At 43.4% G+C, this 27,814-nt stretch overlaps 2 protein-coding genes across 2 annotated transcripts in view; one reads left to right on the forward strand and one right to left on the reverse strand.

Moving 5' to 3' along the window:
- The window catches only part of LOC143327831 (AT-rich interactive domain-containing protein 5B-like), a 73,865-nt gene extending 56,258 nt beyond the window's left edge, over window positions 1-17,607 (forward strand). Inside the window, exons 7-10 of the mRNA XM_076742366.1 lie at window positions 3,851-3,903; window positions 4,941-5,038; window positions 13,003-13,213; window positions 13,426-17,607. Coding sequence (XP_076598481.1) covers window positions 3,851-3,903; window positions 4,941-5,038; window positions 13,003-13,213; window positions 13,426-15,396 — 2,333 coding nt within the window. The 3' untranslated portion in view covers window positions 15,397-17,607. The remainder of the gene's footprint in view (window positions 1-3,850; window positions 3,904-4,940; window positions 5,039-13,002; window positions 13,214-13,425) is intronic.
- Window positions 17,608-18,008: 401 nt separating this feature from the next.
- On the reverse strand, window positions 18,009-27,213 carry rtkn2 (rhotekin 2). Its single transcript, XM_076743958.1, has 12 exons — window positions 27,085-27,213; window positions 25,355-25,554; window positions 25,045-25,103; window positions 24,772-24,825; window positions 24,551-24,668; window positions 23,998-24,198; window positions 23,202-23,296; window positions 22,394-22,500; window positions 22,162-22,293; window positions 21,466-21,634; window positions 21,110-21,217; window positions 18,009-20,735 (listed from the first exon to the last, which is right to left on the reverse strand). The coding sequence occupies exons 1-12, from the start codon at window positions 27,211-27,213 to the stop codon at window positions 20,017-20,019; spliced, it is 2,091 nt and encodes a 696-aa protein (XP_076600073.1). The 3' UTR covers window positions 18,009-20,016.
- Between the last annotated feature and the right edge of the window lie 601 nt (window positions 27,214-27,814).

Consider the following 27,814-nt stretch of genomic DNA (forward strand, 5'->3'; position numbering starts at 1 on the left):
TCAAACGAGCCGAGAAAGATTTAGCCATCAGAACGTGGCGCGACAACATCGGCGAATTAAGGAGAGGCGGGAGAGGGAGACGAGTGTGTTGAGTTTAACAGTGACAGTTTATCTCACAGTAAAGCTCATTACTTTAAACTATTACATGAAGGTAAAGCTGTGGTCGCCTGCACTCTGCTAACCTCACCACCGTATTTTGACAAACCTGTCATCTTGACTGCAGACATGTTGTTGCTTAAATAGGTCATTGTGGTTGAGGGAGACAGAGAGGGGGGGAGCGAGGAAGACGTCGAGTGAGACAGAGACAGAATTACATACACAACATGCTTTACTTTTAGTTGGCATTTCTCGGTTTGAGCTCAGAATAAAGTCGAGGTCCGCGCGCCAACTGTTTTACATACAGTACATGCTTTGAATCTCAAAACCAGACACATCATAAGCAAGGCCCTCATTAAATGGTGAAATCATGCTGTTTAAACTTCGTCCTTGGCAGCGAGCACACATCAGCACATGTAAAGAGGAGGGGAAAAAAAGGAAAACACATCATAATTAATACAACAAACCCTTAGATGTAATCAGGCGCCGTTTTCATATTCTTCCCTTTAAAGTCGTTGCAAATGCATTAAAAGATCAAAGAACTCGCTTTCCTGTAATGGAAATTGAAATTATGTTATTTCAGTTGCGTTTGAGTAATAATCTTTTTATGAAGTTCTCTGGAGTTTAACAAAGCAACAGATGGTTGAGCGATTTACCAGACTTACCCATGGGTTACTGCCTGGCTCCAAACATGGACAGTGCAGTAAACTCCCCCTCCCCTCCGAGCTGGGGGGGTCTTACCTGATATTTTAAAACAGCCCGGCAGAGAGATATGAACCTCAGATGGCTCATAATATATTTTAAACCCTGTAATATTCATTCTATGAATTTTTTTATTCTGTCTCTGGATCACCGTGAGCTTCCGCTAAGTGGTCTCTAGTCTTCTTGGGGTTCACAGCGTCAGTAAAGCAAGAAAATGCAGCATAAGACATAACAGAGAAATCAGACATTTAGTGAAATGACCATAAAATATATACAAACAAGCAAAAAAGGTGATTGAATGACATCTATGTGAGACTTTTTGAGAGAAAGTCTGGGAGCACATTCCAGGCAGAGCAGCCGCTGTATGAGAACAGGTCTCATCATACGTTTGGACTTTGTGCTACCAGATGACAAGCGCTCACTCGTCGTGTCGCGTGCTCATGACAAAAACCAGTGTATGCGAGTGTTTCTCGAGTGAACTGTGATGTGCCATTCCGCATGACGGCCTGCATGAATAACAGAACACTTGATTTCAGTTTAGCCTCCACGGTTAGCCACGGTGATCATTTATGCTTCTCACACACAGAGAGGACGACGTCGAGCTGATCTGACTGCTCTGTTCTGTACAGTGTGCTTTTTTTTTTTTAGATGTTTTTCAGCAGCACTCGACCAAATGGGCAGAACTCCAAGTGTGACAGAACAAGTGACCTAACAGCATCAATCATAACAGAAGGTGGAACATATGCAGAACATTTCCTTGAATTAGTGATGCCTTTTCCCGTCTCAGACAATGTAATCAGTCTGCTCAGACCTCAGTAAGTTATCTGGTTCAACAGGAATTTTTGGTGATCTGCTCATATCCCATCGATAGGCCGGCTGAGAACAAATACAGTACATTTAGTTTTGCCATTATTGAGTACTAATTCCTTCCAAAATAATGAAACAGCCCAAAACAAGAAAAATGCCCCTCACATCCTCCCAGAGTCCAAGGCGACGTCCTCAAATATCATTTTTTGTCTGACCGATGGTTAAAAACCCAAAGATGTTCAGTAAAATGATATGAAAGAGAGAAGAATTGCACATTTTCTTAGCAGAGGAGCTCAAATCCAGAGACCGTTCGGCATTTTTGACCGTTTCTGCCAGAAAATAGTCGTGGATTACGTTTCTATTGATCGAGTAATTGCTTGAGCTGTAATACTTTTTTCTTAATTTCTTAAACCTACTATATGAAACGCCTCAAGGTGGCTCCATTCAACAGTCCTCGACTGACTTTTTTTTTTAAGTGAAAAAGTGGCTCTAAATTATTTCAGTAAACCCATTCATGCAGGCTGAATGCACACTAGCTCCTGAATCACAGGAAACGACAGAAAATAGTTGGCTGTTAACGTTGGAGGAGCGGTACAGTTGGAGGAAAAGAAAACTGTTTTGTGCTGCGGTTCATTCATGTGAGCCGCTGTCCTTCTATTTTTTATCACTTGGTTAATATTGACTTTGCTCTACAGCTGCTGCCATTGAAGCTGTACGTGTGCAGTCGAGGCGTTGAAAGAAATAGAAGATAGAGCGGATTGAGGACAAATAAGACAGGAGTAGTTGTGGTTACATTGTATATTCTGAATGCCCTTGATCTGCAAGATTAACTGGTAACTGTGTGTGTGTGCGTGTGACGGCTCCAGATGCGTGTGTGCTTCACTGCTCGGGCATCAGCATGAGATTGTGAACATCAGTTCCAATTTGTCTCTCTCTTTCAGGCTTGTTGTCTAATTGCCATGCCATCGGTGTGTCATTGAGGCTGCATTGTGTTGCTGTTTTTGTCATCCTTATCTCAGTGATAATTGCCCCTGCCAAATAGAGGGGAATTAAGAAAAGAAATTGCTAATGACAAGACATCTAAGAAAAGGCATGTTCGCTCATTTCCTTTATCTGTTCTGTTCCCTCCCAGTCCCGTGTGCTATTGTGGTAATTACAGTCGATGCATAACAAGCTAGTTAAATAGACCGTCTTTCTGTTTCTACAGTCAGAAAGCACAATACGCCGGAGTGCTCAGTTCAAACAGAAAAACCTACCCAGCTCCCTTTGTTATTCCACCCGTGCATTGACAACGGTCGCAGAGAGGAGGGAAGGAAAAAATCAATGCTGTCAAATGCGGAGATAGGAAAATGTCATTTTGACAAATGCAAGGCTTTGTGTACGCACAGATTGAATTTTGATGGATTTCTCCCCAGGCGAGGCCTCCTTTTCTTATTTATAGGCCTTCATATAAAAATGTTAAACAATGATGTTACAGAAAGCAAATACAAATGTCATTGGCACAAAAACTCCCCCAATGAACTTGTGGGTCTTTGTTTGTGGAAAATATTTTCTTTCCCAGATAGACAGCCATATGAAGCCTTTCTGAAAGCTTACACGGCTATTTTTAGGAAAATGTTACACAAGACTTGTATTTTGATATGGCCTGTCATGGGGTATTTGCATGGGGAAATCAATGCAAATGAATTTGCATTAGTTCAAACAGAAGTTTGAGCATATTGCCAAGCGTTTGAAGCTTGTAATCGTTTTCATTCGTACCTGCAGGCTGCAGCTGAGGGTTAACAAATCTCTTTGTCAGGATGGAACATATGCTGCGTTTTATCACATAGTGGTGACTGTACAAGTACTCAATATTCATTTGCATCCTTTCAGCTGAAGTGTAGTGTTGCTTTGTGTGAGATGATAAAAAGCTGTTTTCATTTTGCCAGATATGATATGTAATATTCCATCTGTGTATCTATCTATCTACATATACTACTACGCTGCTATTTGCTGCAGGGTGTGAAAAATGCTCCATTGTTATAGATTTTGATATTTAAGTGCGTTTTGCTGGTCATGCTCAAATGGAGTTTTTGTTTTCTATTTTACATTTTGGTATTGCTGCTTTTACTTAACCAAATCCTTCCTCCAGCACTGTATTTATGACCCCTCTCTGGTGTAATGACAGTATATGACGTCATGCGTTTCAGCTCAGGTCCTTTCCCAGAGTTTCCTGACTGTCTTGTTTGTCTTCTATCTCCCACAGTCAACCTTTGGACTATGTTTCAAGCTGCTCAGAAACTCGGAGGATATGAGTTGGTAAGTATTCACATGTGTGGCAATAGATTCCTTCTCTTTCGTCCCTCCCTTCTTCCTCCTCTTTCTGCTTCTCTCCTCCTGATGTCTACCCTCTCCCACTCTCTTTTCCTCTATTATCTTGTCCTCCTACATTCCTTCTTTCCTCCCTGTCTTTTCTTTCTCTGCCCTCCTCTTGCCCCTTGGGTTCAGTCACTATTTTCCCAAGGAGAAAGTCTTGCTCAGAGCCACATTTAGCAAAAATGATGCCGTTGTTTCAAAACCCCCTCGCAGTGGAAAACACATGTTCCCCTGCCCCGCACTGGTCAGGAGGAAATTGGTCAAATCGCTCATTTTTTCCCATGTTGGAGATGAAGTGAAATGCACATATGTACCCACAAATGCGCACATAGCCGGTACGCACACACACACAACCAGAGTGAGTCAGAAATAAGTATGCATGAGGCATTTAACTTGGCTGCTTTACCTGCCGTTTATTCATTCACTATTCCTGTGCAACGTGTTTCCACAGCGTTTGATGTTAAGTCGTCAAGTGCATTGCTCATGCCTGTTTCTTCATTAGCTAGCTGGTATAATGTCATCCAAACAGACAGCCAGACCAGACCATAAACAGGATACAGCTCATATAATGGAGGCTCATATCCTTTTAAAACCCTCATATCTGCAGCTGATTATCTCACGTTTCATGTCGAGGCTTTGTTAGCTCTGTGGCAGCCTGCAGTTCTGTGTTGTAGCCTGTCATCTGTTATGGGATAAGGGGTTACAGCAGGAACAACTGGCTGCATGATGTTAACAGAGCTTATTATGTTAGAGAATTGAGTGTTGAGGATTCAATAACTGGAACATCATGAGTCAGTAACTCCCCAAGACCTCAAAATGATGTCAACCACTTATGTGTTTCTCTTTGTTTTTCATATATATTTATATATATAATCTTTCCTCCTCTCATATTTTTTCAATTTCCCTCACTCGGCCTCCGTCTCATGTCTCTTTTCCTCTCTTTGTCTTATCACTCTTTGCCTTCTCATCCATCCCTCCAGATCACAGTCCGCAGACAGTGGAAGCATGTATATGATGAATTGGGCGGGAACCCCAGCAGCACAAGTGCCGCCACATGTACACGGAGACACTATGAGAGGTGAGTTATTACGCTCGGCAGTTGCATATGACACGTTATTGCTGTGCATGCACACATGGAACAGTTTGCATCGCCTGAAGTGAGCGAACTCCCCCACAGCTGCTTCAAATGTGATTTCACCATGCTTTATTCATAACATCAGGACACTACAAGACAAATATTGATCTTATTTAGGGGAAGCCAATCCACTTACACGTACGTGCAGAATAGTGTTTGAAACAGTGGGGTAGTTTGCAAATCACTCTTCACTGTCTCTCACTGTTATGGCATGCAGTTCTAATAGTATTAACAAATGCATTCCTTATGGGCCTAAACGAATCCGTGATGAGATGAGATTCAGTTATTTTCTTGGAATTAATTGATTAGTTATGTGGCACTATGGAACCAATTATGCAGCAAACTCCACCCATGCTGCTCTACAGGCAGGCTAGAGAGGATTTGAAAGCTCAAAATGACAGCAAACTTTTGAATTATTAACTGACCTACATGGATACACACATATACAGTAACTACCCTTTCCTCCATACGTGCATTGCAAGCGCACAGAGCTGCATGCAAGATAAAATGAAAACAGCAGTTTAATGTATTCATCTAATCATTCAGTCAGACACTGCAGCATTCTGAACCTCCACATTATAATCACTCAGATAGTATTACCAAACCAAAGCAAGCATATGGATATGATCCTGAGGGAGCTGCGAGGGTATTATGCAGGGCTGCTTGCACACACTCGCACGCCCACGCACACACGCACACATGCACACTTTCCCAAGGTTAAACAAATGCCAAATACAAATATCTTCTCAACAAGAGATAACCAGTCGCTCATGAGGCAGGTCGTTCCTCCGGGCTGGTGACCCTCTCCACATCCCTCCGGCTGCCGCAGGTTCATGCATCAGCACGGCACGCGCGCGCACACATCGGCTCGCGCGCACGCTCGCACCTGTCATGTACAGCAATATGCCAGCAGTACCATACAAGGGCGCGAGGCAGCTTCATATTGTGTCAGGATTGCATTCGGTAAGCGAATTTGCAAGCGCAGGCAGCGGCGGCCAGAGAGGCTTTTCCAGGAAATTTGTGAAACCATAGGTGTGAGGAGCGTATTGTTCAGTGTGTTGTATTTGTACACAACTTGACAATGCGCCTCTAAATGTTCTGCTGAGGGTGCTTTCAGTGTTTACACCATGTTCTTCCTCGCCGCCTCAAACGGGGATATGTTTTAAAGGAGGAGCTGCTGCACAGTGGAGCTCCTTATTTACACTAATAATAGACATGACTTTCAACAGCTAGCTCCAGAGATGATGCTGGCCAAATATCATTTTGTTGCAAAAGACAGAATATGTCTTTGATCCTTGTTTTGTGACTGTTTATCTAGCTTTGAAATCAGTATGGTCTGACTCTGCCAAGAAATGACTTTGAAGGCAGATGTGAAAAGCTGTATTGTTCATCAGTTTATAAGGTGTAAACCGGGGTCGTAGGAAGGCAGGCGGGGTAGGACGAACCCGTGTGGGAAGCGTCGAGGTGTGACTGCTGCTGCGCTGGCCTTTCCCTCTCCAGCCACCGAGAAGCAGCTGAGAGAAAATAATGCTGAATCAATACAAAGCAATAATATCCACACACTGCAGTGAATATCAGGCTGACAGAGGGAAGGTGTAAGAGGGAGGGGCGGAGGGGGTGGGGTGTGTGTGAGAGAGAGAGGGAGAGAGAGAGAGAGAGAGAGAGAGAGATCAGCTGAAGCTGAGCAAGTTTCCATTCAGGGGAATAATTTTAGCTGAGCCTTGGTGTTTGGGCTGCTTGGAGGGCAATTAGCTTCATTGTATTAACTCAGCAAACATGGCCATTCTCTCCGCATGATGAATGAGGCTGTTTGTGGGCTCGCTGAAGTGTGTGTTTGTTCCCCAGAGGCGTCTTTGTTTCCACCTTTAATCATTAGTCAATGTGCTACAGAAATATAATTCACAGGGAAGACTGTACAGTGTACAAACTGGAACAGCGCTTATGTTTCCCTCTCCTCAGAAGGATCGCGTCTGATTCGTCTCAGCGGGCCAAACTTAGGTAGAGCAGGAAATAAAGAGTCTCAAGGTACTGTAGTAGGAAACAATGTCTCAGGGCATAATTGCTTTAAATTAAGTGGATATTCTTGGCTGTTTTGGTGTTCTTGGGGTAAAAGATTGTGGATATCCACAAGCATTCAGCTCTCATGTTAAATTACACACATTATCCCTTTACAGCCCTAATGGTAAAATCATATGAAATGGTTTCCTAGGAGATGTTATTGTGAAAGATGGAAGCAGAGACATAATCACTGTGTTTATGCTGTCCAGGCGCAGGTGGTAATCACGGGTATAGTAATGCAGTTACATAGCTGGAATTGAACAGGAGATAACCTCAGCTAATTGTCATTTTCAAAGTTACTGTTTTTTAGTCGCAGAGCGGCGTTCATTAGTGCGCCGGGAAAAATCAATGCAGAAACGTCCAAGCCAAGGTCTGCCGCCGCAGCTACGGGGAAGCTTTAATGATATTTATTTAAACCGTTTCCCGAGATTAGCTGTCAGGGCCCAGCGCTCTGAATTAAAAATGAGGTCATGAAAAAGATGGCATCAATAACCTTGAAATAGACTGCCTTTTGCTTCTGTGCTGTGCCATTTTCTCTGTGCTAACCCCCCCCCCCCCGCCCCCCCTCCTCTCTCCCACTCCCTGCCTTGCACTTCATGCTGTTTCTTTCATTATACAGGTCAGCGCCTTTTAACAGCTCCTACATATTTAATCTTCCCAGTTTCCTACATGATCTCTTGTTACAGAAATTTCACTATCTCTGTTCATTTCTGCCTGTTACAGATTTTTAATACCTCACCATGCCTTGGCACGCTAATGTAATTGCACAACAGGGTTGGTATTGGGGTGGGGGGGTGGGGGGGGCTTGGGAGGGGGGGTATCCATGGCAACAGGAAGCTATTTAGAATAATTTGCTATTTAAAAACTCTGAGGTTTTGGGCAATAGAGGAGAATGCAGACGAGGGCTTTTGGATTAGCTCATTTCATCTTAAAAGTATTCGATGTTTGCCAGATGTACTGTACATCGAGTCTGAGTCTGAGGCCTGTGGAATATTCTCCGGCTCAGATCATGCAGATATGTGTTTCTTTTAAGACACATGCACGCCTGTTCCAATTTTAGTCGACTAGATGTTTTATTGATTTCGCCTTTATTCATTCCTCCTGCTATCAGCGTGCCTCTGCATTCACTAAAGCTGCTCTCCAGACATAAAAAAATACGCTTGTTGTTCATAATTATTAGGAAACCAAGCACTCCTCAAACGAGTTCAGATTTGGTGGCAGGAGATTGTTTTTTCATATTATTTTGCGACATGCTCGGTATCTTGCTCTCGTCAGCATCTCTCGGCATTTTCCTCGATGCACTGCAGATACGCTTCAGCTCGCCTCGTCTAATACTGTAGCTCAAACACACGTTTCAATTACTCCGCTCTCTTGTTCTAAAGCAGACGGTATCATTGGATTACAATAAGAAGTGCTCGGGAGGGAGTATCACCTACATGTCCTCCCTGCTTTCTGTTCCCAGACCTGAGAGAAGCAGGGAGAGAGAGAAGCAAAAACAGATTTTAATAAGCAAGCAAAAAAATGACTCAATATTAAGAAATAAAAGGGGAGAAGTTGCAACATGAGAGCGTGTTTGCATATTGTCTGTCAGCATTCCTTAACACACTATAAACAATGTCTCAACATGTTGTCCGCTTCAAAAGCGTGGCCAAGTTCTTTGTATAGCCACGACTCTTCTCCTGGATCTGGACTTCAGCTCGAGCGGGAACGCAGCCAAAGAGCCGCATGTTCTTTACACTGAAATAGCATGCAGCTATTTTAACCTCTGAGAGCTCGATGGGCTCCCCAAGACAAAATGCTTCATTAAGCATTCGGTGATAAAAACCTCTTCTTTTTTTTTTTGCTGCGATCCAACAAATCACAATATTGGGTAATTTCTTTATGTGTGGGATTTAATCAAAAGGTCCGAGGTTTCTTTCCCCAGTGGCAATGAGAAATCACAAATTACAGCACTGATGTGTGACAGGCAATTGACTGTATGAGAATCTATTCAAGTCCACTGAGATTAATAACTAGTTCAGTGTAGCAAGTTAAATTAATGACATCCTTGCAGAGGTTTCAGTCCAGCGTGGGGCAGTGAGAGGGAACACATGCTGTATATTTGGGGGTATTAATGCTTGATTGTTTCTCCATGCAGAATAGCACGCATTTGTTTTCAACTGTTAGCACTTGTGGCTCACACCTGCTATGGCGAACCTTTGCTGCGAGCTGCAGCAGCAGCTAATGAGAGCAAACCCCGGGGGAACAGTAGAGGTCATTTTAAATCTGGTATTTTCAGACTTGACAAAGGACTTAAGTTTTTCATACATTCCTGCGCTGCCCTCCTGTTTTAACTGCATGAATGAGGGTCACCTCAAGTGGTTTGGCTTCGAGACAAAAGAGGGGCTTTGAGGCATGAATCCAAAGCAGAGGGACCAGCTACAATGTCTGTTTATCCCTCTGCTGGCAGCTCGTCTCTCTCTTTCTCTGCAGCAGTGATTGTTTTCTCATCGCTGTGATCATGTTTAATCACTGCATTTAGATTTGACAAAGATTCGATGTTATGTTGTTTTATTCTGTTCTCTCTTCCTCTCAGGCTTGTAAAAGCAAGTCATTTTCTCTCTCCCAAATCTTTCTACACCCCCCGGGTCTTGTCCACCAGCTCTTTAAATAGTTTCTTTTCCCTTTTTTTCCACGCGTGAAGCAGCTCTTGTGATCTTAACACAACACCAGTTAAAATTAATTTCAGCACGGATGGGAGGGAAATTGTTGAAATGGAACAGCCTGCAGGCTTTTTCCACTTATTTGGTGACTTAGGCATTTCTTGGATTCTAGCACACTGCTTGTTCCTGTAACACAAAACTCAGATGAGAGCAGCACATTGCTGGTAAAGTCACCTTGTTTTTGCCAAGTTGTGTTTTTTGGGGGGAGGTGCTCTGTGCGCAATCCGTTATTTCAGAGGCGCAGACATGCTTACTTTGCAGTTGTGGTTTGATGTTGAGGTTCATACTGTTATTGATCTCACAGATTGGAAAGATCAGTCAGACAATAATGCACTTTATATATTTTCTGGCTTAATTACAGGAGACATCTTCTGTCCCTGCCTCTTCAACATTTAATCTCCTCACTGCATATTTTAGGCGCTTGTTATCAACACAGAAGAAGGCTGCTTAAACAAAAGCCGAGTGATAAATTGGCATGAGAGGAAGTTAAGTATTTATTGACCTCATAAAAATGTTGCCTCTCCTGCTTTAATGAAATTCTTTCCTGGAATGTCTCAGTGCAGCACACGCCCCCTAGTGGCTTAAATTATTAACTACACCTGGCTCTCCCTCAGCTAATGCAGCGGCTGCCAAGCTCAACCCTTCCCCTTCCTTGGAGGAAATTGCTACTTATATAAGTGGTATTGTAGTATGAGTGCTATATTACACGATCATGACTAAGTTATATATACACTGCTTAAAATTACTCCAGTCTTTCACACAGACGGCTCTATTATGAATGTGCACTTTTTTTTTTTTTTTTTTGAACAAGGAGTTAAAAATGGAAAAAGGACTGAGTGCCCTGTAGCCTGAACCCTCTTTGCTTATTCAGCCATTTCTGTAAATTTACATAAAAGTGTAAAAGGTGCATGTCTCGGAGTTATTTTAACAGGCTGCACTTTTCATCTTACATTTATTAAGCGTAACAAAGCAAATAATTCTGACAATGTAATAGAACTTCCTGAGACTGATTTTTGGTTTCTTGGCCAACGGAGCGTCTTAGTCTTTCCATTTGGAACTATTTAAGGCTCCAGTAATTTCCCGGGCTCAGCTCTTACATTATCCGTGCCTGCGACACCCCAACCCCCACCCCATATTGACATTCCATAAAGTTGACCCAGGCCAAGGCAGTCGTCTCTTTCCCACAGATCATTGTGATAGTCGACAGTGCTCCCTGGTATGCTGCAGATATGTATATGTGCGTGCCACTTTTCGAGCCCTTTGATCAGTAATAAGACATTCGCACATGTTGAATTCACATTTCCCAGCCTGGAGAAATCGAATCCGCCGTTTCATAACAGCAAAACATTAAATCTACCTGCCTGTTCTGTGCAATAATTCCTAATTATAGAAAGCCTGAGAACCACTTTCTTATTTGTAATAAATAGCACTGCTGCTATTTTAAAGTCAGAGAGACTCCATGTTTTTATCTGTCTTCAAGGCCTCTTCATTCCTTCATTCAGGATCATTTTTGCTCTTCATTAACATGTCATTATCCCCTCTTTCACTCCCTGTCTCCCTGCATTTCTTTTTCCTTTTGCTCTCTTTCCCTCCCCTCTTCTCTTTCACAACCCTTTTGCTCTCCGTCTTTCCAATAAGTCACATTTAATAGTACATTTCCTTTCTTGGCCTGGGGCCTGGTGCCAGACCAGCTGTATGAAATGTAGTTTCACCGCTTTCCCTGCCAGCACTTTTGTTCAGAGGAAAAATAACAAAAAATCCCACAGAGCCTCTTGAACTCTCTGAGGCTTTTTTTTCCCCTCCTTTTGAAGAGGAGGCGAAACAGCTCTTGATTCATTGTTTGTTTTACCGCCATGTCCCTTAAAAGGAATACTGCAACCGTCTCTTGTCGTTACACGAGAAGACCTTATTTTTTTTCTCATGACTGAGAAAGTCATGTTTCTGTCTGGCTTTTATGGATTGTTATTGTAAAAAACCTGACAGAGGAGCTGGAGAGGTTTTCAGAGCAGCTTATTGAAGTTTGGGGTGTGTAGGTTTTTTTTTTTTTTCAGTTGTCTTGGTTTCCTCTTCCACAATGTTTCTTATTTCTGGTCGAGTGCCAATTTCCATTTTCTTTACTGAGCAATAAAAGTCTAAAAGTTTCCCTCGCTGGTTTCTTCATGTCATTATTTTACACATGGGTATTGTTATGTTATCCAGATCTTAATGTTCCCATTAGTTATGACATCAGATACGGAAAATTGACTTGGGAAGTATTCAGAAGAGAAATAACACAAGTCAAAAATAGTTAAACGTTCCCTGTCACTTAGTGTGGACGTAATGAAGCTGGCGTATATGCTGCTGTCCTGCGTTTACACACATCAGATGGACGGTGCGTGAAGAGCTGGAGCGCTCTGTTACCAGCTGAAATGTTTTACGACTGTAACCACTTTAAAGGCTTCTGTGATTAATCACATTAGTGTATTAAATGAGAGATTATATGCAGTGAGGTTCCTTTAAACAATTTGATTTCAATTCTTCCAGACATTTTTCCTCCTCTTTATTACCGACCGCATTAGCTTTACACACCCACAAACACAACACACACACATTCTTTTCTCTCATGGTTAAAGTAATACCAAATGTGATCTGTCTCAGCAGGAGATAACTGGTTAGTCACATTCTCTCTCTCTCTCTCTCTCTCTCACGCACACACACACACACACACACACACACACACACACACACACTCTGGCACCAGTCTGAACCTGGATTTCCCCTAACCTAGATTAATTACAATAGGATTGTTAATGGTTGCTGGGGATTAAAACAAGGAGGTATTTGATACTCTGCATGCCTGTGGCAAAGCTGCAGCTCTTTCTGTTTTCGGTATTAACAAACAAAATACTGACGTGGTTTATTGTACATTGTGTTTTCCTCTTTGACACCAAAAAAAGCAAGGTGTTGTGCTCCACCCAGCCCACGTTAGGACGTACAAATGTGTTTTCTTTTTTCAACTTAAAATTGATGTTTGGCTGAAACTGATTTTTGTTTGTGCGGGATGAACAAAAACATAGATTAGTTAATTGTGCCTTACGAGTATGACATGACATAACATGATCGTAGCACAATCTCATCTGCGTTCCTTTGCCTGCATTTCCTCCCCAGGCTCCTCCTTCCCTACGAGAGGTACATTAAAGGTGAGCAGGACAAGCCCCTCCCCTTGACCAAACCCAGGAAGCAGGAGGGAGGCCAGGAGAAGGCTCCAGGAGCCAAAGCCAAAGGAGCAGGGGCCAAGAAGTTGAAAGGCCCCAACACTCCCAAGCCGGAGAGTAAAAAGGACAGAGGGGAGACGGTGAAGGGCCAAGAACAATCACAGGTCAGTCGCAGACCTCCCCACTGCTGCCTCATCAGGATTCCCCCTCGCTCTGAACTCACTTTCATTTTAATCTCCCTTTGCTTTCACACCAGAGTTTCACCCGCTGTCCTGAATTCCTGTTGTCTTTGAAATTGCCAAAAAAAAGTGTATGAGTGTGTCGTTTCTTTTACTTTTCAAACTAACTGTAGCACCTACCATGTTTCTGCATGCAGGACTCAAAGGGGGAAGAGGAGAGTCACGAGCTGCCCACAGCCATAAAACAGAAGATATCTCTGAGAGATGAACCCATCGTAATAGAGGAAGAGGAGCTACATCTCACCCTGAAGAAAGAGGAGTCTTTGGTGGCGGAGCAGCCGTCGTCGTTTTGCCCCAAAGAACCAGACTGCAGGCCCCTCTGCACGGGGCCCGGCCCCCAGCCTGAGTGGAGGCAAATCAGCGAGGCCCTTCAAGCAAAACTGTCCCATGAACAGCAAACTGAAGGGCATTTCATTCCTAAAAACCCCTACCTGCCTCACCGCTGGGATCAGAACAAACCTGCTGGACATGTCGCTCTGCCTGAGCCCTCCTCCAGGGTCAAAGACTCCATAGAAAGTCACGGTGGCAGAGTGGGGAAGGTGTTACCAATGTGTAAGCAGGAAGACAGACAGTGTATAGACTTGAGCGCAGATTCCTTCCCAGAGAAAGACGACTATGGGGTCATTAAGAAGGAGTCAAACCAGGGCTCCGCACAGACGGCTGCCTACTGCAAAGCCAGCCAGGGGGTCATGTCTCCTTTAGCCAAAAAGAAGCTCCTCTCCCAAGCGTGTGAGTCCAACCCTTTCTCCTTCACGTCTCCCTCTCTTCAGCCTGCACCTCCCACAGCTGCTTCCTCTCTCTCTGTCGTACCAGTGGCGGAAAGAGAGAAGGAGAAGAGAAAGGGTGAGGAGGAGGCGGTAGGACAGAGGCACGGGTGTGTGTCAGACAGCATCCCGGAGGTAGCGCCCATATTCAGACCATCAGTCATTCAGCACGCCCAGAGCAGCAAGCCTCACCAACAAACCACCAGGGGCCCATCAGAGAGGAGCGCTGCCGGGGAGCTTTCAGAGACTTACAGCTGCCGGACGAGCCATCACCTTCAGCCTCAAGTCAGTGCGCCGTGGCAGCCCTATCTCCCCCAAACGCACGCCCAGGATGGCGTGGAGAGCGCCGGGGAGACGCTAATCCAGGGCCCAGCCGCTCTGCCCCGGAGCTACGCGGGTGACTGCTACTCCTCCCCCCACCTCCACAGTCTGTACAGGCAAACTGAGAACTGCCTGAGCCAGGAGAGGATGGCCGGCTTCCCCAACGGAGAGCGGAGAGAGCACTACACCAGGGACCGCGAAGGCAGCCAGGGCTTTGTCTGTGGCGGCCTGGAGCAAGAGGGCTTGGCCTACAGATCTCACTACAGTGACAGGACTCAAACGCACGGAGAGAGGAGGGAGGTGGACGATGAGCCCAGAGACTTCACAATCTCTAAACCTCTCTCTCAGAGGGTCTCCTCCTTCTCCAAGCCCTCCTTCTGCAGTCTCCAGTATCCCATCTTGCACCAGGGTCTGGATTCCCACCCTAAGGCGTGCCGTGTTCCTCCCATGACCATTTCCCCCCCCAAACAGAGCCCAGCGGAGTCATCTCAGCCGTTCCCCAGCCCCAAAGCTTCAAGTGACTCGTCCCTCACCAACCCCATTCGACCCAGTAAGCGGAGCCTAGTGGAACCAGAGAACGAGGAAGTCCCGGAAAGGAAAGTCCGGGTGGTGACGCCAATCCACCCTGCAGGCGCCATCCGACGCAGCGACCCAGAAGAGCTAAAACCAGCTGAGCCGGCCCACCCAACAACTACTTACCCCCCGCACCACGCAGCACCCTTCTACCCCGGCATGTACCCGCCCGGCAGCCTGGTGTCACCGGGGGCCCAGGACGGGCTGCAGCAGCACCCAGGTCTGCACTACCTGAAGAGCCAGTCAGCAGTGTCCCCCCTCGTGCCCCCGTTAACCTTCCACTCCATGATGCTCCACAGGCAGCTGCTGGCCTCCAGCCCCAGCCCGCACCACTTCTACAGGCAACCGGGCGGGGCGGCACTGTACGGGGACCTGCTGCACCACCTGTACTCTCTCTCCACCCTCCCACCACCTACGCTGTCCTCGGTACACCCCAGCACCAGACTGTGAGGGAGAGAGGAGGGTTTGTCCCCCCTCCGCTCCTTCATCCTCAGAAACGTGTTCAGCTTTGTCTCTCTGTCTCTCTTGCTCGGGGATTGTGGCTCAGTCGAAACATAACACTGATTAGAAAACTTTGGCTGATTACAGACTGATAAACTCATCAGTCAGGCAGAGTGAAAATTCCATTTCCTTTTTTTAAATTTGTGTATGCATTTGTTTATATACTTTGCACTGTTCTTTATTTTTATCACCACTTACTGTATCTTTTGTTGTTGTTGTATCCTTATTTGCACAATGCTCGTGTGTATGTGCTCACAAATGGGTTTGCCGCTCTCAGTCACCATGAGTCAGGTTGTTGCTCTGGATGTGTGAAAAGCGGTGGGCAACAGAGAAAAGCCATTTGTTTACTGCGTCTGAGGGCTAAACTTCTGTGCTTAAAAACACTACAAGTAACACGACAACGTAAATGAAACTCTCTATGTAACCAGAGGTGCGTTTAAAGAGCTGTTTAGCACGTTATTACACTTTGGGCAGCCAGTGGTGTTGCATCTGTTTACATGTCTCCACGCTGAAAGCTGCTGCCTATTTGTGCCACCTGGACTCTTTGGAGTAGACATTAACACTCACCGCGGTGCTGCATAACATGACATAGTTTCATCTTAACATTCAGAGGTGCTGTGTATAACAGATGTACTGTAGACTCACTTTTTTCTCAGTTCAGGTTTCTGTTGGTTAAATCACATTTCACTTAAAGATCACACAACACAAGCAGTTGTCGTCTTCAATCTGTTGACAAATCATGAATGTTCTCTTCTTTTTTTTTTGTTAGTTAATGAAAAGCTGTTTAAATTTTTCACTTTCTAAACTGAAAGTAATCTGACCCCAAACCCCTGTGTGATGAGTAGACTGTAGCAGCTTGTTTTCGTCTGTAGGACCAGCATAATGAAGCGGCCGTCTGCTGCGGAATGCTCACCACAAGAAATCAGCATTTCATCTTTTTTGTTCTCGACTTGAAAAGCTCTTTTTTTTTTTTTCTTTTTTTTTTTTTATATTTTCGGTGAACAGACTCTTTTATTCAACACGCTGAAAAGACTCACTGTATGATTTGATAGGAATGTTGTCACTTAGGATATTATTGCTTTGCAAATATCTGTGCCTTTCGCAGTCTTGGATTAGAGTTAGCACTACAGTCGTTAAGGTTTATCTTCTGTAGCAGGGTAGGAATATCGATATTACTGTCACTCTCGTCTGAAACGCAGCACACAGACACTCACACAGAAACTATTTGGCACACTTTGCTATCAGACACCAGACTTGATAAGTAAGAAAATTTTGATTTTAAACAGTTATGCTTTAACCTGATGGTTAGTATTTGTGCTTAAGTAAATCTATGTACTTCGCTTAACTGTGTCAGGCAGCCGATTATAGAAGAACCAGTTGATATCCACACAGGTCTGGTGTCTGTCCTCCGCAGGGCATGTGTGCTCTATGTGTTTTTTAGCAGTGATGAAAAGGTACCAGACTCCATAAAGTATGCCTACCATGCTCCATAGCCTGAGGTGGAAAAGACAACACCTGCTCTGGCTTCTACAACCACTATAATTGCAATCCAGGCTAGTCGAAATACACGGCCAACATGTCTGGTGTTTCAAAAGAAGAAAAAAAGCTGTTAGCGTCTATGTGTAAAGTTTTACTGAATACTTAGATAAAGACATTGATTTCTGATTAAGTACTGTACTTTGCTGTGTGTAGGTAAAACTGGCATTAGTGCTGGCTCCAGTACAGAACATTCATACGGGATCAAATCATGACAACCCCTCTCTCGTCTTATTTTCTGTGTAAATAGCACTGTAGATAGAAGCGCGTGGTTGTTATCATATAAACTGTTATAATCTGTAAATAGTATAAAAACAGTATAAAGGTCGGTTACACAATCTAGCTGTGTCCTTGCTTGCTCTGTTTCAAGGTCACCGTGATCATGTTAGATTGAAACAAACACTACGATTTAAGAATTAGGATACTCTTTTTCTTTGTTGTCGTTTCACTTTTTTTTTTTTTTTTTTTTTTTCCACGCTGTTTCCATTAATGTGCATCCTGAAAGTGTTTTTGATACAGTAGCCATCTGTTTACCAATCACCCAGCTGGCGAGCAAGACAAAAAATAAAGACATTTTGTATGATATGACCTCCTGTATATTTAATTAAAATATTTTACTATCTACACACGTTTCCTCACTTGTGTTCTTTAAGTGCAGATAAACAGCGAGGGCTGGATAAACTGATATTTAACACCAGTGTACTAACGTCAGTGTAATGTTCTCTTTTTCCTGAGTAAATGCAGTGTGAATGGGGTTTTATTATTGTAATACCATTATCAGGCTATGAGATTCCATCCGCCTTAATCTTCACAACAGGCTCCGTCTGGGCTCAAAGCCAGAGCAGCCTCTCCAGTATTTGCTGCAGTGGAGAAATGTGCCCGTGCTTGTATCTCTATGGGATGTGTGTTGGACTGCAATAAAAGCTATGCTTTGACTTTTATTGCCACCCCCTGGTAAACCTTTACCATGAAAAATATTCAGTAATACTTCCAAGCTCAGCAAAAATAAAGCAGCCTCACCAGGGTAGAATGTAGGCCGTTTTATTGCAGATCAGCAATAATAAAAAATACAGTTAGCTTCCAAGACAACAGTGAGCAGAGAGTGAGGAGAAAATTGCACTTTTTTGAGAAACAAAAATAACTACCAGATTTTTTTTTTTTTTTTTTTTAACAATGCACTACACAGATGAATGTATTCCTGCTTACTCGCACATGAACACGGTGCCACTTAAAGTCTAAATAATTCACATGCTAAAAGGAACATTGAGATGACAAGACAGTATTCTAGTATAAAAGGAATTACAGAGCAGTTTAACAGAAAACTACGGATTATTGCTGTCGTGTGTAATTAACAAATGACAGGACAAGTATAAAAGAAAGATTTTTTTGTACATGAATAGAAATCTGGCTCATTAGTTTGGCTCCGTTCAAAGTGAGTGTTCAGTCTGCGTTTAGTCATGAAGCAGTTATTTACATTTGGATCACACGCTCGCGCTCTCTCAGGCTTAATATCCACAGGGGAAACATTTCACTCTGAAACTGTTTCACCAGGGCTACAGTGAAGCGAAGCACCTCACAGAAATGTTAGCTTTCACAAGAACCGTCAGTCATATTGAAATGCAATTTAATGTTCTTTCCCTCAAGCATGTTTAGTCTCACTGAAAATGGCTGGGGATACAGGAAGTGCAATATCCAGAACCATCCAGCATGCTGAGGTTGGACCCGACAACCTTCCCTTGTTTTTCGGGGATATACAGTACAGTATCAAAGTGACTAAAGTCGTAATACAAACAGCACAGAAAACATTTTGCTGTTAATATCGAGCAGCATCCCTTTTTGTACAAACCATTCTCGGTTCTTTCAAGGCTTAAACTAAATCCTCCTGTAATCCGCCTCCCCCCAAATCTACATCCCCCCTCTTGATTAAACAGAATTTTAGAAGGTGAGGTAAACAAAATGGGACTGTAGCTTTCACCGTACTGCTTCATCTGGCCAGGCAGTTTCAGAAAAAGAAGCCAAGCCTAATGTTTTGTGCACTCTGTGTAATTATGAAGCCCGTTCTTCAACATGGGAGTTTTTAAGTGGTTGAAATATTTAGTGGCTGGTAGTGTAAGATATGTTCAAAACACAAAAACAAGGACATTCATTATTTTAGCCACTCAAAAGGCTCATTCATTCAATTATGCTCATAACATTTATAGGCTGCAGTGTCAAATTATGTTGGACATACTGTGTAGCCACTGAAAACCAAGGTCACTCCATTATTAAGACCTCTGGGAAATGGAGAAGTCACATTAGTGCTTGCAATTGCTCCTAAAATCCTGTTCCCTTAAAATCCACTATAGTGGTCATAAAATTGTCACAGTAAGTGGAATAAGTCAATAGTTCCAAAAAGAATGACTCGTCTGCAGTCGGCCAATGGATCAATTCCAATTTGAGTGCTTTTGCAAAGGCTCTTTCTTCAGTCCATGTTCCAGTGGCAGAGCTGAGAAATAAGCCTTTCCATTTTAGTGGGATTGATGATGGCAGTGCTCAAGCCAACATGCAGCTTTCAATTCCATCTATGAGTTAGCTGCACGTGAAAAAGTTTAGAAATGGAGAGTGGAGCTGCAGACATATCAATACAATATTAATATTTTGATATGAGGTGTCAGTTGGGAATTGGGTTGTCATGATGGACACTTTTTTAAGAGGCCACACCACCCAACCATCGCTGGGTTCGACATTTTTGGGATATATGATAAGACAATTGATATTCCTCTTTTATCGATCGGCTCAATATGAAGCCAGAGCTGAGAGTCAGTTAGCTTAGCTTAGCATAAAGACTGAATGCAGGGTCTTTTCCTTTAATCATCTAAGGACCACAACAGCAGTAATGGCCAAAGTATCATTATTATCATTAGTGAGGTACAATCAAATATATTGATTTTATCAACGTCACCCCGCTCAGCTGAAGATCAGGCTGTTATAGTTATTTGTATTAGTGGTAAGGCAGGTTAGTTGATTACGTCTAGATATGGTCAAAGGTCGCGGTCACAAGGCTTTCAGGTTCATCCTCTCCCTGAAAGACTTCCTCAGTTTGCTCCTCGGTGCTGGAACAGGACCAGGACCAGGACCAGGACCTTGACTTGGTCTGATGAAGCCATGTTCATCTATGGCTTCTTCGCTCTGGGTGTAGTGGCTCTTGTACTCCAGCTGCTGGGGAGGGGGCTGAGGCTGACTTTGTGGTTGCACGTCGAGGACGCCCAGCGGGGCGTTTTTGCGGCTGAGGGCTCCGGCTCCTGCAGCGTTGTTCCGCTGGAGCTGCTGTATGATGGCCGAGAACTTGGTGTCCAGAGATGGTCGGCCAGTTTTGGACCTTGCGGCCGGACGTGAAGTGTAAGAGCCGGCGTTCTCCTTCTCCTGGGATTGAGGAGGAGGAGGATTAAGAGAAGCAGGGAGGGGGGGTCTGGCAGGACAGGTGGGAGGAGCATAAGGCTCCCTGTCAGAAGGAGGGGGCGGGGCACGCCGCTTCTTGGTGCTGATGGATGTGGAGCTGGTGTTGGGGTTGGGGCTTGAACATGGGGTGGAGGTTTTGCTCTGGGACAGAATACTCCTCTGCACTACCATAGAGTGGGACCCATCAAACAGAGAGGACCAATTAGCAGCTTCCTTCTCCTCCTCATGACCAATAAGGAAGCGGCCATCTGTCTCCTCTATCTTGTTGTGGATGATGTCTGTGATGCTCTCAAACTTGCCAGGTGAATTTATACCTGCAAGTCAAACAAAAACGTCATAAATGAGGCAAACTGCTGTTTTTTCCTCCATATTGGATTCATTAATGAAACACAGAGAAAATATAACAACATTTGATGAAGAACACAAGCACACATTCAGATATTGTAATTTTCATGTAAAAAGGATTAATTTATATGCGTCACCACTGAAATTAAAACTATTATGCGTGGTTAATAGAATAGATTTATTTCATTGAGGTGTCCCATTTGTTTTGAGCTCTTGCATCATATTGTCTATAAATAGATGTATATAAATACAAATCCTGCAAAACAGTCGACATCAAACAGCCGGCGAATTATCCCCCTCCGCCTAACTCACTTCAGCCACTCCGTCCAATTACTCTACTCACTGAGGTCATTGTAAACAGAGTCAGCCTGCTTGGTGAGGAAGAGTGATGGTTTCCGTGGTGATGCGACCTCGATCTTCATTAGCTGGTTGCAGCAGTGCAGCCACTGGCCTGGTTGTAAGGGAGGAGAGGCAGGAGAGACGCAGATAAAAGGTTACCCAAAGCGTTCCGTCCAAGTTTAGCTGAATAAACAGCATGTGCGGCCACTTCTGTAGCCCAGAGTGACGCCTGATGCTCCACCGCCTCTTCATTTAGTCTCAAACACAAGACCCTTATGTTCCTGCTCTGTATACACACATACTGTAGTTTTTAAATACCTGCGCTCCTTTCGCTGTATGCTTACACAGAAACACACTCACTCTGATCATAGAGGTGCTGGTGGAGGGCGTCCAGCCAGTCCTCCAGCTCATCCCTGCTTTCTGTGGTGAAGACGATGGTCTGGGAACCCTCTGGTGACGGGTTGATGATGGACAGACTCCTGGATTTCTGACCTCCCGACTCCTTCTCCATCACACGGATCCGGGTGTCCTGCAGCAGCGACAAAAACAACTTATGATGAGTGGAAAATGAGTCCCACTGTAAACAAACGAGAGCTCGATGTGAAATGTTACACTAAAAGCACATCGCTGCAGAAAAAATGAATTCAGCAGCGAAATGCCAAAGATGCAGGCTGGATCTCGGTGAGTAATGTGACATTTTGTATTTTGGTTATTCTGCAAATGTTAGGGAAAACTCTTAACTGAGACTCAAATCAATAATACTGAATGTGATATTTATATTAAATCCAAATTCCACTGACTGAACAGTGCAATTAAAACAGAGATAATAATGCAGCGATGGAGTTACTAACACTTTTCTGCCTTCATTTATTTATCTAATAACTAAATTTAACAGAGTACAGAAGCACCAGAGTAATTTCTTCCAGGAATGTGTGTTTTCTTATGTTGCCCCTGAAGAAAAACTGCCAATCACTTTTAATTAACAAGCTCAACAGCACAACTGAGCATGAAATGCAAATGAGAGTGTGGAATGTAAAGGTTCGGATGCTATCTCACCTTGTTGATGGGTATGTTGAGCGTGGGCTGCACCTTAGCATCAATTTCTTCTGGGGTGAAGTAGCAGGACAAAAAGCCAGCACTCAGCACACAGTAAAGGCTGCAGCAGCGGTGCATCCCCTCCACACTTTGCTGAAAAAGACCAGAACGACAAACAAACAGAGAGAACTAAAGTATTTAACACAGAAAGCAGCTATGGAGCTGATGCTGGTGATCACAGCAGCCAACGCACCTTCTGGCTCAGGTAGCCGGCCATCATGCTCTGCGTCATGCAGGAAGGCTGGGCCACCAGCCGGCAGCAGAGGTTGCCATAAAGTGGAAGCCAAGATGACCACTCAGCTGTGGGGATGAAGAGCAACAGCGGCAATAAAACCCCCAAAATAGAGACATCTACATACAACCTCCATTCCAAAAATGCTGTGTAAAACGTACATAAAAACAACACAATCATTTGTCTTTGTGCGGTTTTCAATGATTCTGCTTTAGGTTTAACACGGCATCTGAACTTTTTTTTGGAATCAGGGTTGTATGTTAATCTTAATAAACTACTGTACGTTTTATGTAAAGATAAAGGTACTCATTAGGAATCATTCCAATTTGTGTGAAAAGGTAAAACCAGATGATTAAACAACCTTCAGTTGTAAAGGTGTAGTGTTACACATCAAACACACACACAGAGCTTCCTGTCTCATAAGCTTCTTGTCATGCGAGCATTCAACAATAACAGTAATTTAAAAACCGTGGACATGAACTCTAATGTACCACAGCACCAAGCCATACCAAACACGTACCCCCTGAAATTAGAGCCGGATAACAAAAACCTGCCTGAGCACCCACTTTCTTATCCATCTAATCACTCGCGCAAAGGAAGAGAAGTAATCCAAGCTGAACTTCAATCACAGGTTATTTTGTTTAATTTTAGCTTTCTCTTTTTGTAAAAAATATCGGATCATTACCGCAGCACTGAATCAAATGAGGAGATAAAAAGCATAATCCTTTTATATCCCCAGATATTACATTTCTACGCCTTTGCTTCTTACCGTCTTGGAGGACAATGAGGGAGTGAGACTGAAAGCTTCCTTCAGCCTCGGGCAGACACAGTGTCGTGTAGGCCAGCAGGCTGTACTTGGCTCCACTGGTGCAGGTAGACGCACACACAAACACAAACACAGTTTATGGGTCTTTTAAGTATAACGTATTTTCATTCTTTGGCTTCCCGGGCTTAACCATTAAGATCCATCCTCAACTCTTTTGCTAACAATAAAAAATAATAAAGATATATAAACACACAAAGACCCTTTAACCCCAACATGTGTGTAGTATTTTGCTTTTTGTAAATAACGTCTTTGTTCAGAGGCCTAATGATCCCAGTGTTTGTCTTCCCACTGAACAGGTGGTATGTATCACTTACAGATCTTCAGCTGAGAGTTTCACTCGATGCTCTAAATGCTGTTAAGTACGCTTTCCCATTCAGTCACAAATAAAATACAGGCAGGAACATTTTAAAAGGTTCCCTTTTTTTCAATAAAATAGTTCAACTGGTGCAAAAAAAACCCCAAAACAAAACAAAACAAAACAAAACAAAACAAAACAAAACAAAACAAAACAAAAGAATGTCCAAAGGCTAAACATATCAGTATTCATATCCCCAAATATTGATTTAACCTCTGTTTCAATATTCACTTAGTGTGATTTATATTAAAACCCACTGTGTGAGCCTGCAGCTACACCCTTTGTTCCAGTAACAGCCATAATCGAGTTAGTTCCTAACTACAAAAACCTTAAACAGAGAGCCAAGAGTCTGTAAAGAGTTTTATGGGATAACACAATACATACACGGGTATGGGGTTGTGCTGCAGAAAGGTGTCAGGGTCTGGAGAGTCCAGCAGAGGGCAGAGCTTCTTTCCAGCAGACTTTCCAAAGGAGTTACGGAGCTTCTTGGCCAGCTTCTTTGGCGTGTTTACCAAAGTGAGCTCTTCCTCCAGGGCACAGCTCCACAGTTCCACCTTCAGCTCAAACTGAGGAACTGCTTCTTTACTATAAGAAAGACCACACATATTTCAAGTAGAGCATTAACATCCAATTTATGTAAAATGTTAAAGATCAAGACTTAAAAACAACTAGAAACAAACCAATAAGGATTCATGAATAATGACTTTGATTGCACAGCAGTTGTGATCAGTAAGATCCCTAACGACAGATGTGTCTTGAAAATAAAAAACACATATAGCGCTTCATATTATTAACTAAAGAACATATTTCCAACTACAGATGCTTAATATAACTCCACAATATTTTTCCACCGCTGTACAACAGCACCAAAAGGGGCTTCGAAAAAGTCAGTGCAGCTGTTCTAAGTGTATCACACTGCATGTACAATAATACTTACAAGATGGTGACTCCCTCAAAGCAGATGTCAGTGACTAATCTGTCCACCACCACCATCTGTGTGTCAAACACCTCTGAGCCAATCTGCATCAGACAGAACAACGCCACTCGACGAGAGCCTAAAAACACAGGGGGTGTAGAGTTTGTGCTAGTACAGCAAGTATCCTCAAAACAACATGAGGTAAAGCTAAACAGGTGTTAGCACAGCAAGGGCAGACTTACTCCCTCTGTTGTTAAAGTGGTCTGAATCTCTCCACATCAAAGGAATGCGCAGTCCTACATGAGCAGAGAGAACAGTTCATCAACCGAGCAGCACTCTTAAGAGTTCATTTCTAAAACGCTCCATATCCAGTTTCTGACAGTAAATAACCTTCAAAACCTTTCAAATCTGACTGACTTCACTTTGTACTATATATATATTTTTTTAAGAGTAGATGTCAGTCTTATCCTGCACTGACACTCTCCGGTGTTGAAGGCTCTGGGGAGCAATCTTACCAGACATTGCGACTGTCCCATTACAGGGCACGCGGTCATCTGAAACTGGATCTGAATGTCTGAAATGAAATTTTGAATTTAACATTACAATTGATCGCAATCTGTGTATCAAAACAGCACTTCAAATTTCAGCCCTGTCTTTAGTCATTACATCATTTCTTCAGTATTCTGCCCCAAACTTGATTTCCTCTCTGAAGTCAAGATTTATCATATATTACAATTTGAACTACAGGTATATATTTTGATCACGTGTGCTGAAACTAAACTTGGGATTGCAACTTAAGACTTCAGTAACCCTCCTGTTCCTTACCTCCAGACTGCTCCCATCATGTCCTGCTCCTCTTTCTTCTTCTGCAGCTGTGTGAGATAAGCCTTGATCCTGGCGTTGCAGGTCAGCAGGTTCTTGGAGGCGTTAAGAACCTGTTCTCTCTTACTGCAGGCGAGCAGCAGCTTGTAGGCACCCTCCCGCATTCGCATCTCAAACTCAAGCTTTTCCTGTATGTTGGTGTTCTTGTTGGACAGAACGCACAAGGGAGAATGTTCAAAGTGACCAAATGAATCCATGTAAGAACACAGACCGGCGGCCTCCAGTGTGAATTGTGGTAGTCCACCAAACAAAATGCTGAGATGAGTGAAACCATGCTGGCTTTGCTAAAGTGGAGCTAGAGTGAAGTTGCCCTTGAATGTTGCTTTTGGCAAGAAAAATCATTTCCAGTGTTTAAGGTATTAAAGCACTTTGGTGATGTCAAGCCAACAAGTAATGTACTTAAATGTGATACACACAAACAAGAACACTTTCAAGATGACCTGCAACCTCTTCCTGCAACCACAGTGCACTTAACCTTGTGTGCCTCTGAATCTGAGCTGTTTTCTGGCAGAGACAGCAGATTGATTTGCAGCACAAAATAAAAAAAAGCAGCGTCTTTCTGGCACAAACAGAGCTGAAGCTTTCAGAGCTGCTTGCGAATGGCAGACATAATTGCAAGGCTCTCAGAAAATGTGATCTTGTAGCGCCGCTGATAGCTGCCATAATTAATTTAACAATGACACATTGGTAATAAAAATGTCAGACTTGTGGCGGTGAAGCCAACTCCTTTTCACCCGAGGGCAACTTTTTGGGTCAGAGTGTGAGTTGAAATGATGTGGAGTAATGACCAACATACTGTAGATTCTAGATGGGATGAAAATAATAGTGAGTACATGACTTTAGGTCTGGGTGGTAAGACACAGTGTGGATATGTATGGGCGGCATTATCCCCTTGATTAATCGAGGGAATAATGGTTAGTTGCAGCCGTAATGAAGTATGATGATGTCTGATATAATTTGGTTTGAAAACATCTCATACCAAATTCAAAATACCTCTATTTCAATTTAGAATGGCAGTTTGGTCTCGGTGGTTTAGAAATTGTCAAGTTCAGAGGTGCAGGCAGTTGTTTTAGGGACACAAACATCATCATTCTCCATATTACAAACTAAAAATATGCACCTGCAGCTTCTTAGAAATCTGCCGTGTGTACAACAAATTCATATCCTCTACTATCTGCAGAGTGTCGTTCAGAAGACTTGGGCATCTTTTCATGCTTTTGGTCTGAAATGACATTAGTTTGAGTGGTGTTAGAGCAAACAGAAAAGCGTTATTCCGTTCAGGCTTAGCAAGACTCAACAATGCAAAGGATCTGGTTTCAGGAAAGTGAAGAGCGTCGAGTTGTTCCAGTTTCGAACAACTGGCCCGACCAGCTAACCAACAGCTAACCAACGTTAGCCTTTTCCGAGGGTAGCGAGAGCTAATGCCAATGTTTAACAGAGATACTAGAAAAATAAAATAAGTAATTCATCCAAGCTATTTGAGCAAAACCTATCGAATAAGTTAACGCTAGTTTTTAATCGAAGTTGGGTGGTGTTACATTAAAAACAACCGTTTATTAGCTTGTTAGTATCGTTGCACTTTGGACCCTCTTTAACGACAACCGAGCTGTCATTATGATTCAATCTGCTGTCGGTAAAACACACAACACCGCTCTGTATTTCTTCGTCCATACCTCCGTTTGCAGGAATATGGTGCTCTGCCGTATTTTCTTCCGTTTAATCTCCATAGCTACCGCAGAACTGGCCGACAGTAAGGACCTGGAGCTGCCGATGGAAGTTTGAATATCCCGCGGGTCGTCCATATTGTTTGTCCATTCGCTAACAGTGTCACGAGCACTATGTACCTCCTCCAACCGCCAACGCCCCTCCAACGGACGGGAAGGTTCAATTTGAGGCACGGCGTCTGCCGCAGTAAGGGCATCGTAGAGTAAATGCACCAATAATTCCATACAGAAAATCAATGCGTAACTCTTTGGGAAAGCTAGACGTTTAATACAATCAGGTTACATGTCACCAATGGTGTTTGAAACACTAATCTTAAATTAAAATAAAAAAGTTTAATATCAATCAAGGACGCAACCGAACTTGAAACAGACGTTACCCACAATCAAAATGTTATGAACGTACACAGGGTGAGGGGTACAGATTGAAAGTAAATATCAAACATAAACTCCGCCTTGCTAGCCGGCAGCTATGAAGATTTAAAACGAGTGCTTCATGCCGACGGGGAGGGGGCGTCATTGTGTCATTGTGCCAGACCGACTCCGGGTGTGCGCTATTTGAAATTTTTTGAATGGTAAAAGATATAATATATGACATTAGGCCAATGTCTTGAGCTATTATTTTAATGGGGACATACGTTTAAAACAAGCCATTTAAAACATGGATCGACTTTTAATTAAT

This window comes from Chaetodon auriga, chromosome 11, assembly GCF_051107435.1.
Source record: "Chaetodon auriga isolate fChaAug3 chromosome 11, fChaAug3.hap1, whole genome shotgun sequence".
Lineage (NCBI taxonomy): Eukaryota > Metazoa > Chordata > Actinopteri > Chaetodontiformes > Chaetodontidae > Chaetodon > Chaetodon auriga.

What these genes read in the sequence shown, in the direction of transcription:
- rtkn2 (XM_076743958.1), bottom strand. Translation starts at nt 27,213, where the DNA reads ATGGACGACCCGCGGGATATTCAAACTTCCATCGGCAGCTCCAGGTCC. An exon ending in CAGCACAACCCCATACCCGT is followed by an intron (nt 23,297 to 23,997) that starts GTATGTATTGTG and finishes TACCTGCACCAG; the next exon opens with TGGAGCCAAGTACAGCCTGC. An exon ending in TCAACATACCCATCAACAAG is followed by an intron (nt 21,635 to 22,161) that starts GTGAGATAGCAT and finishes TCGCTGCTGCAG; the next exon opens with GACACCCGGATCCGTGTGAT.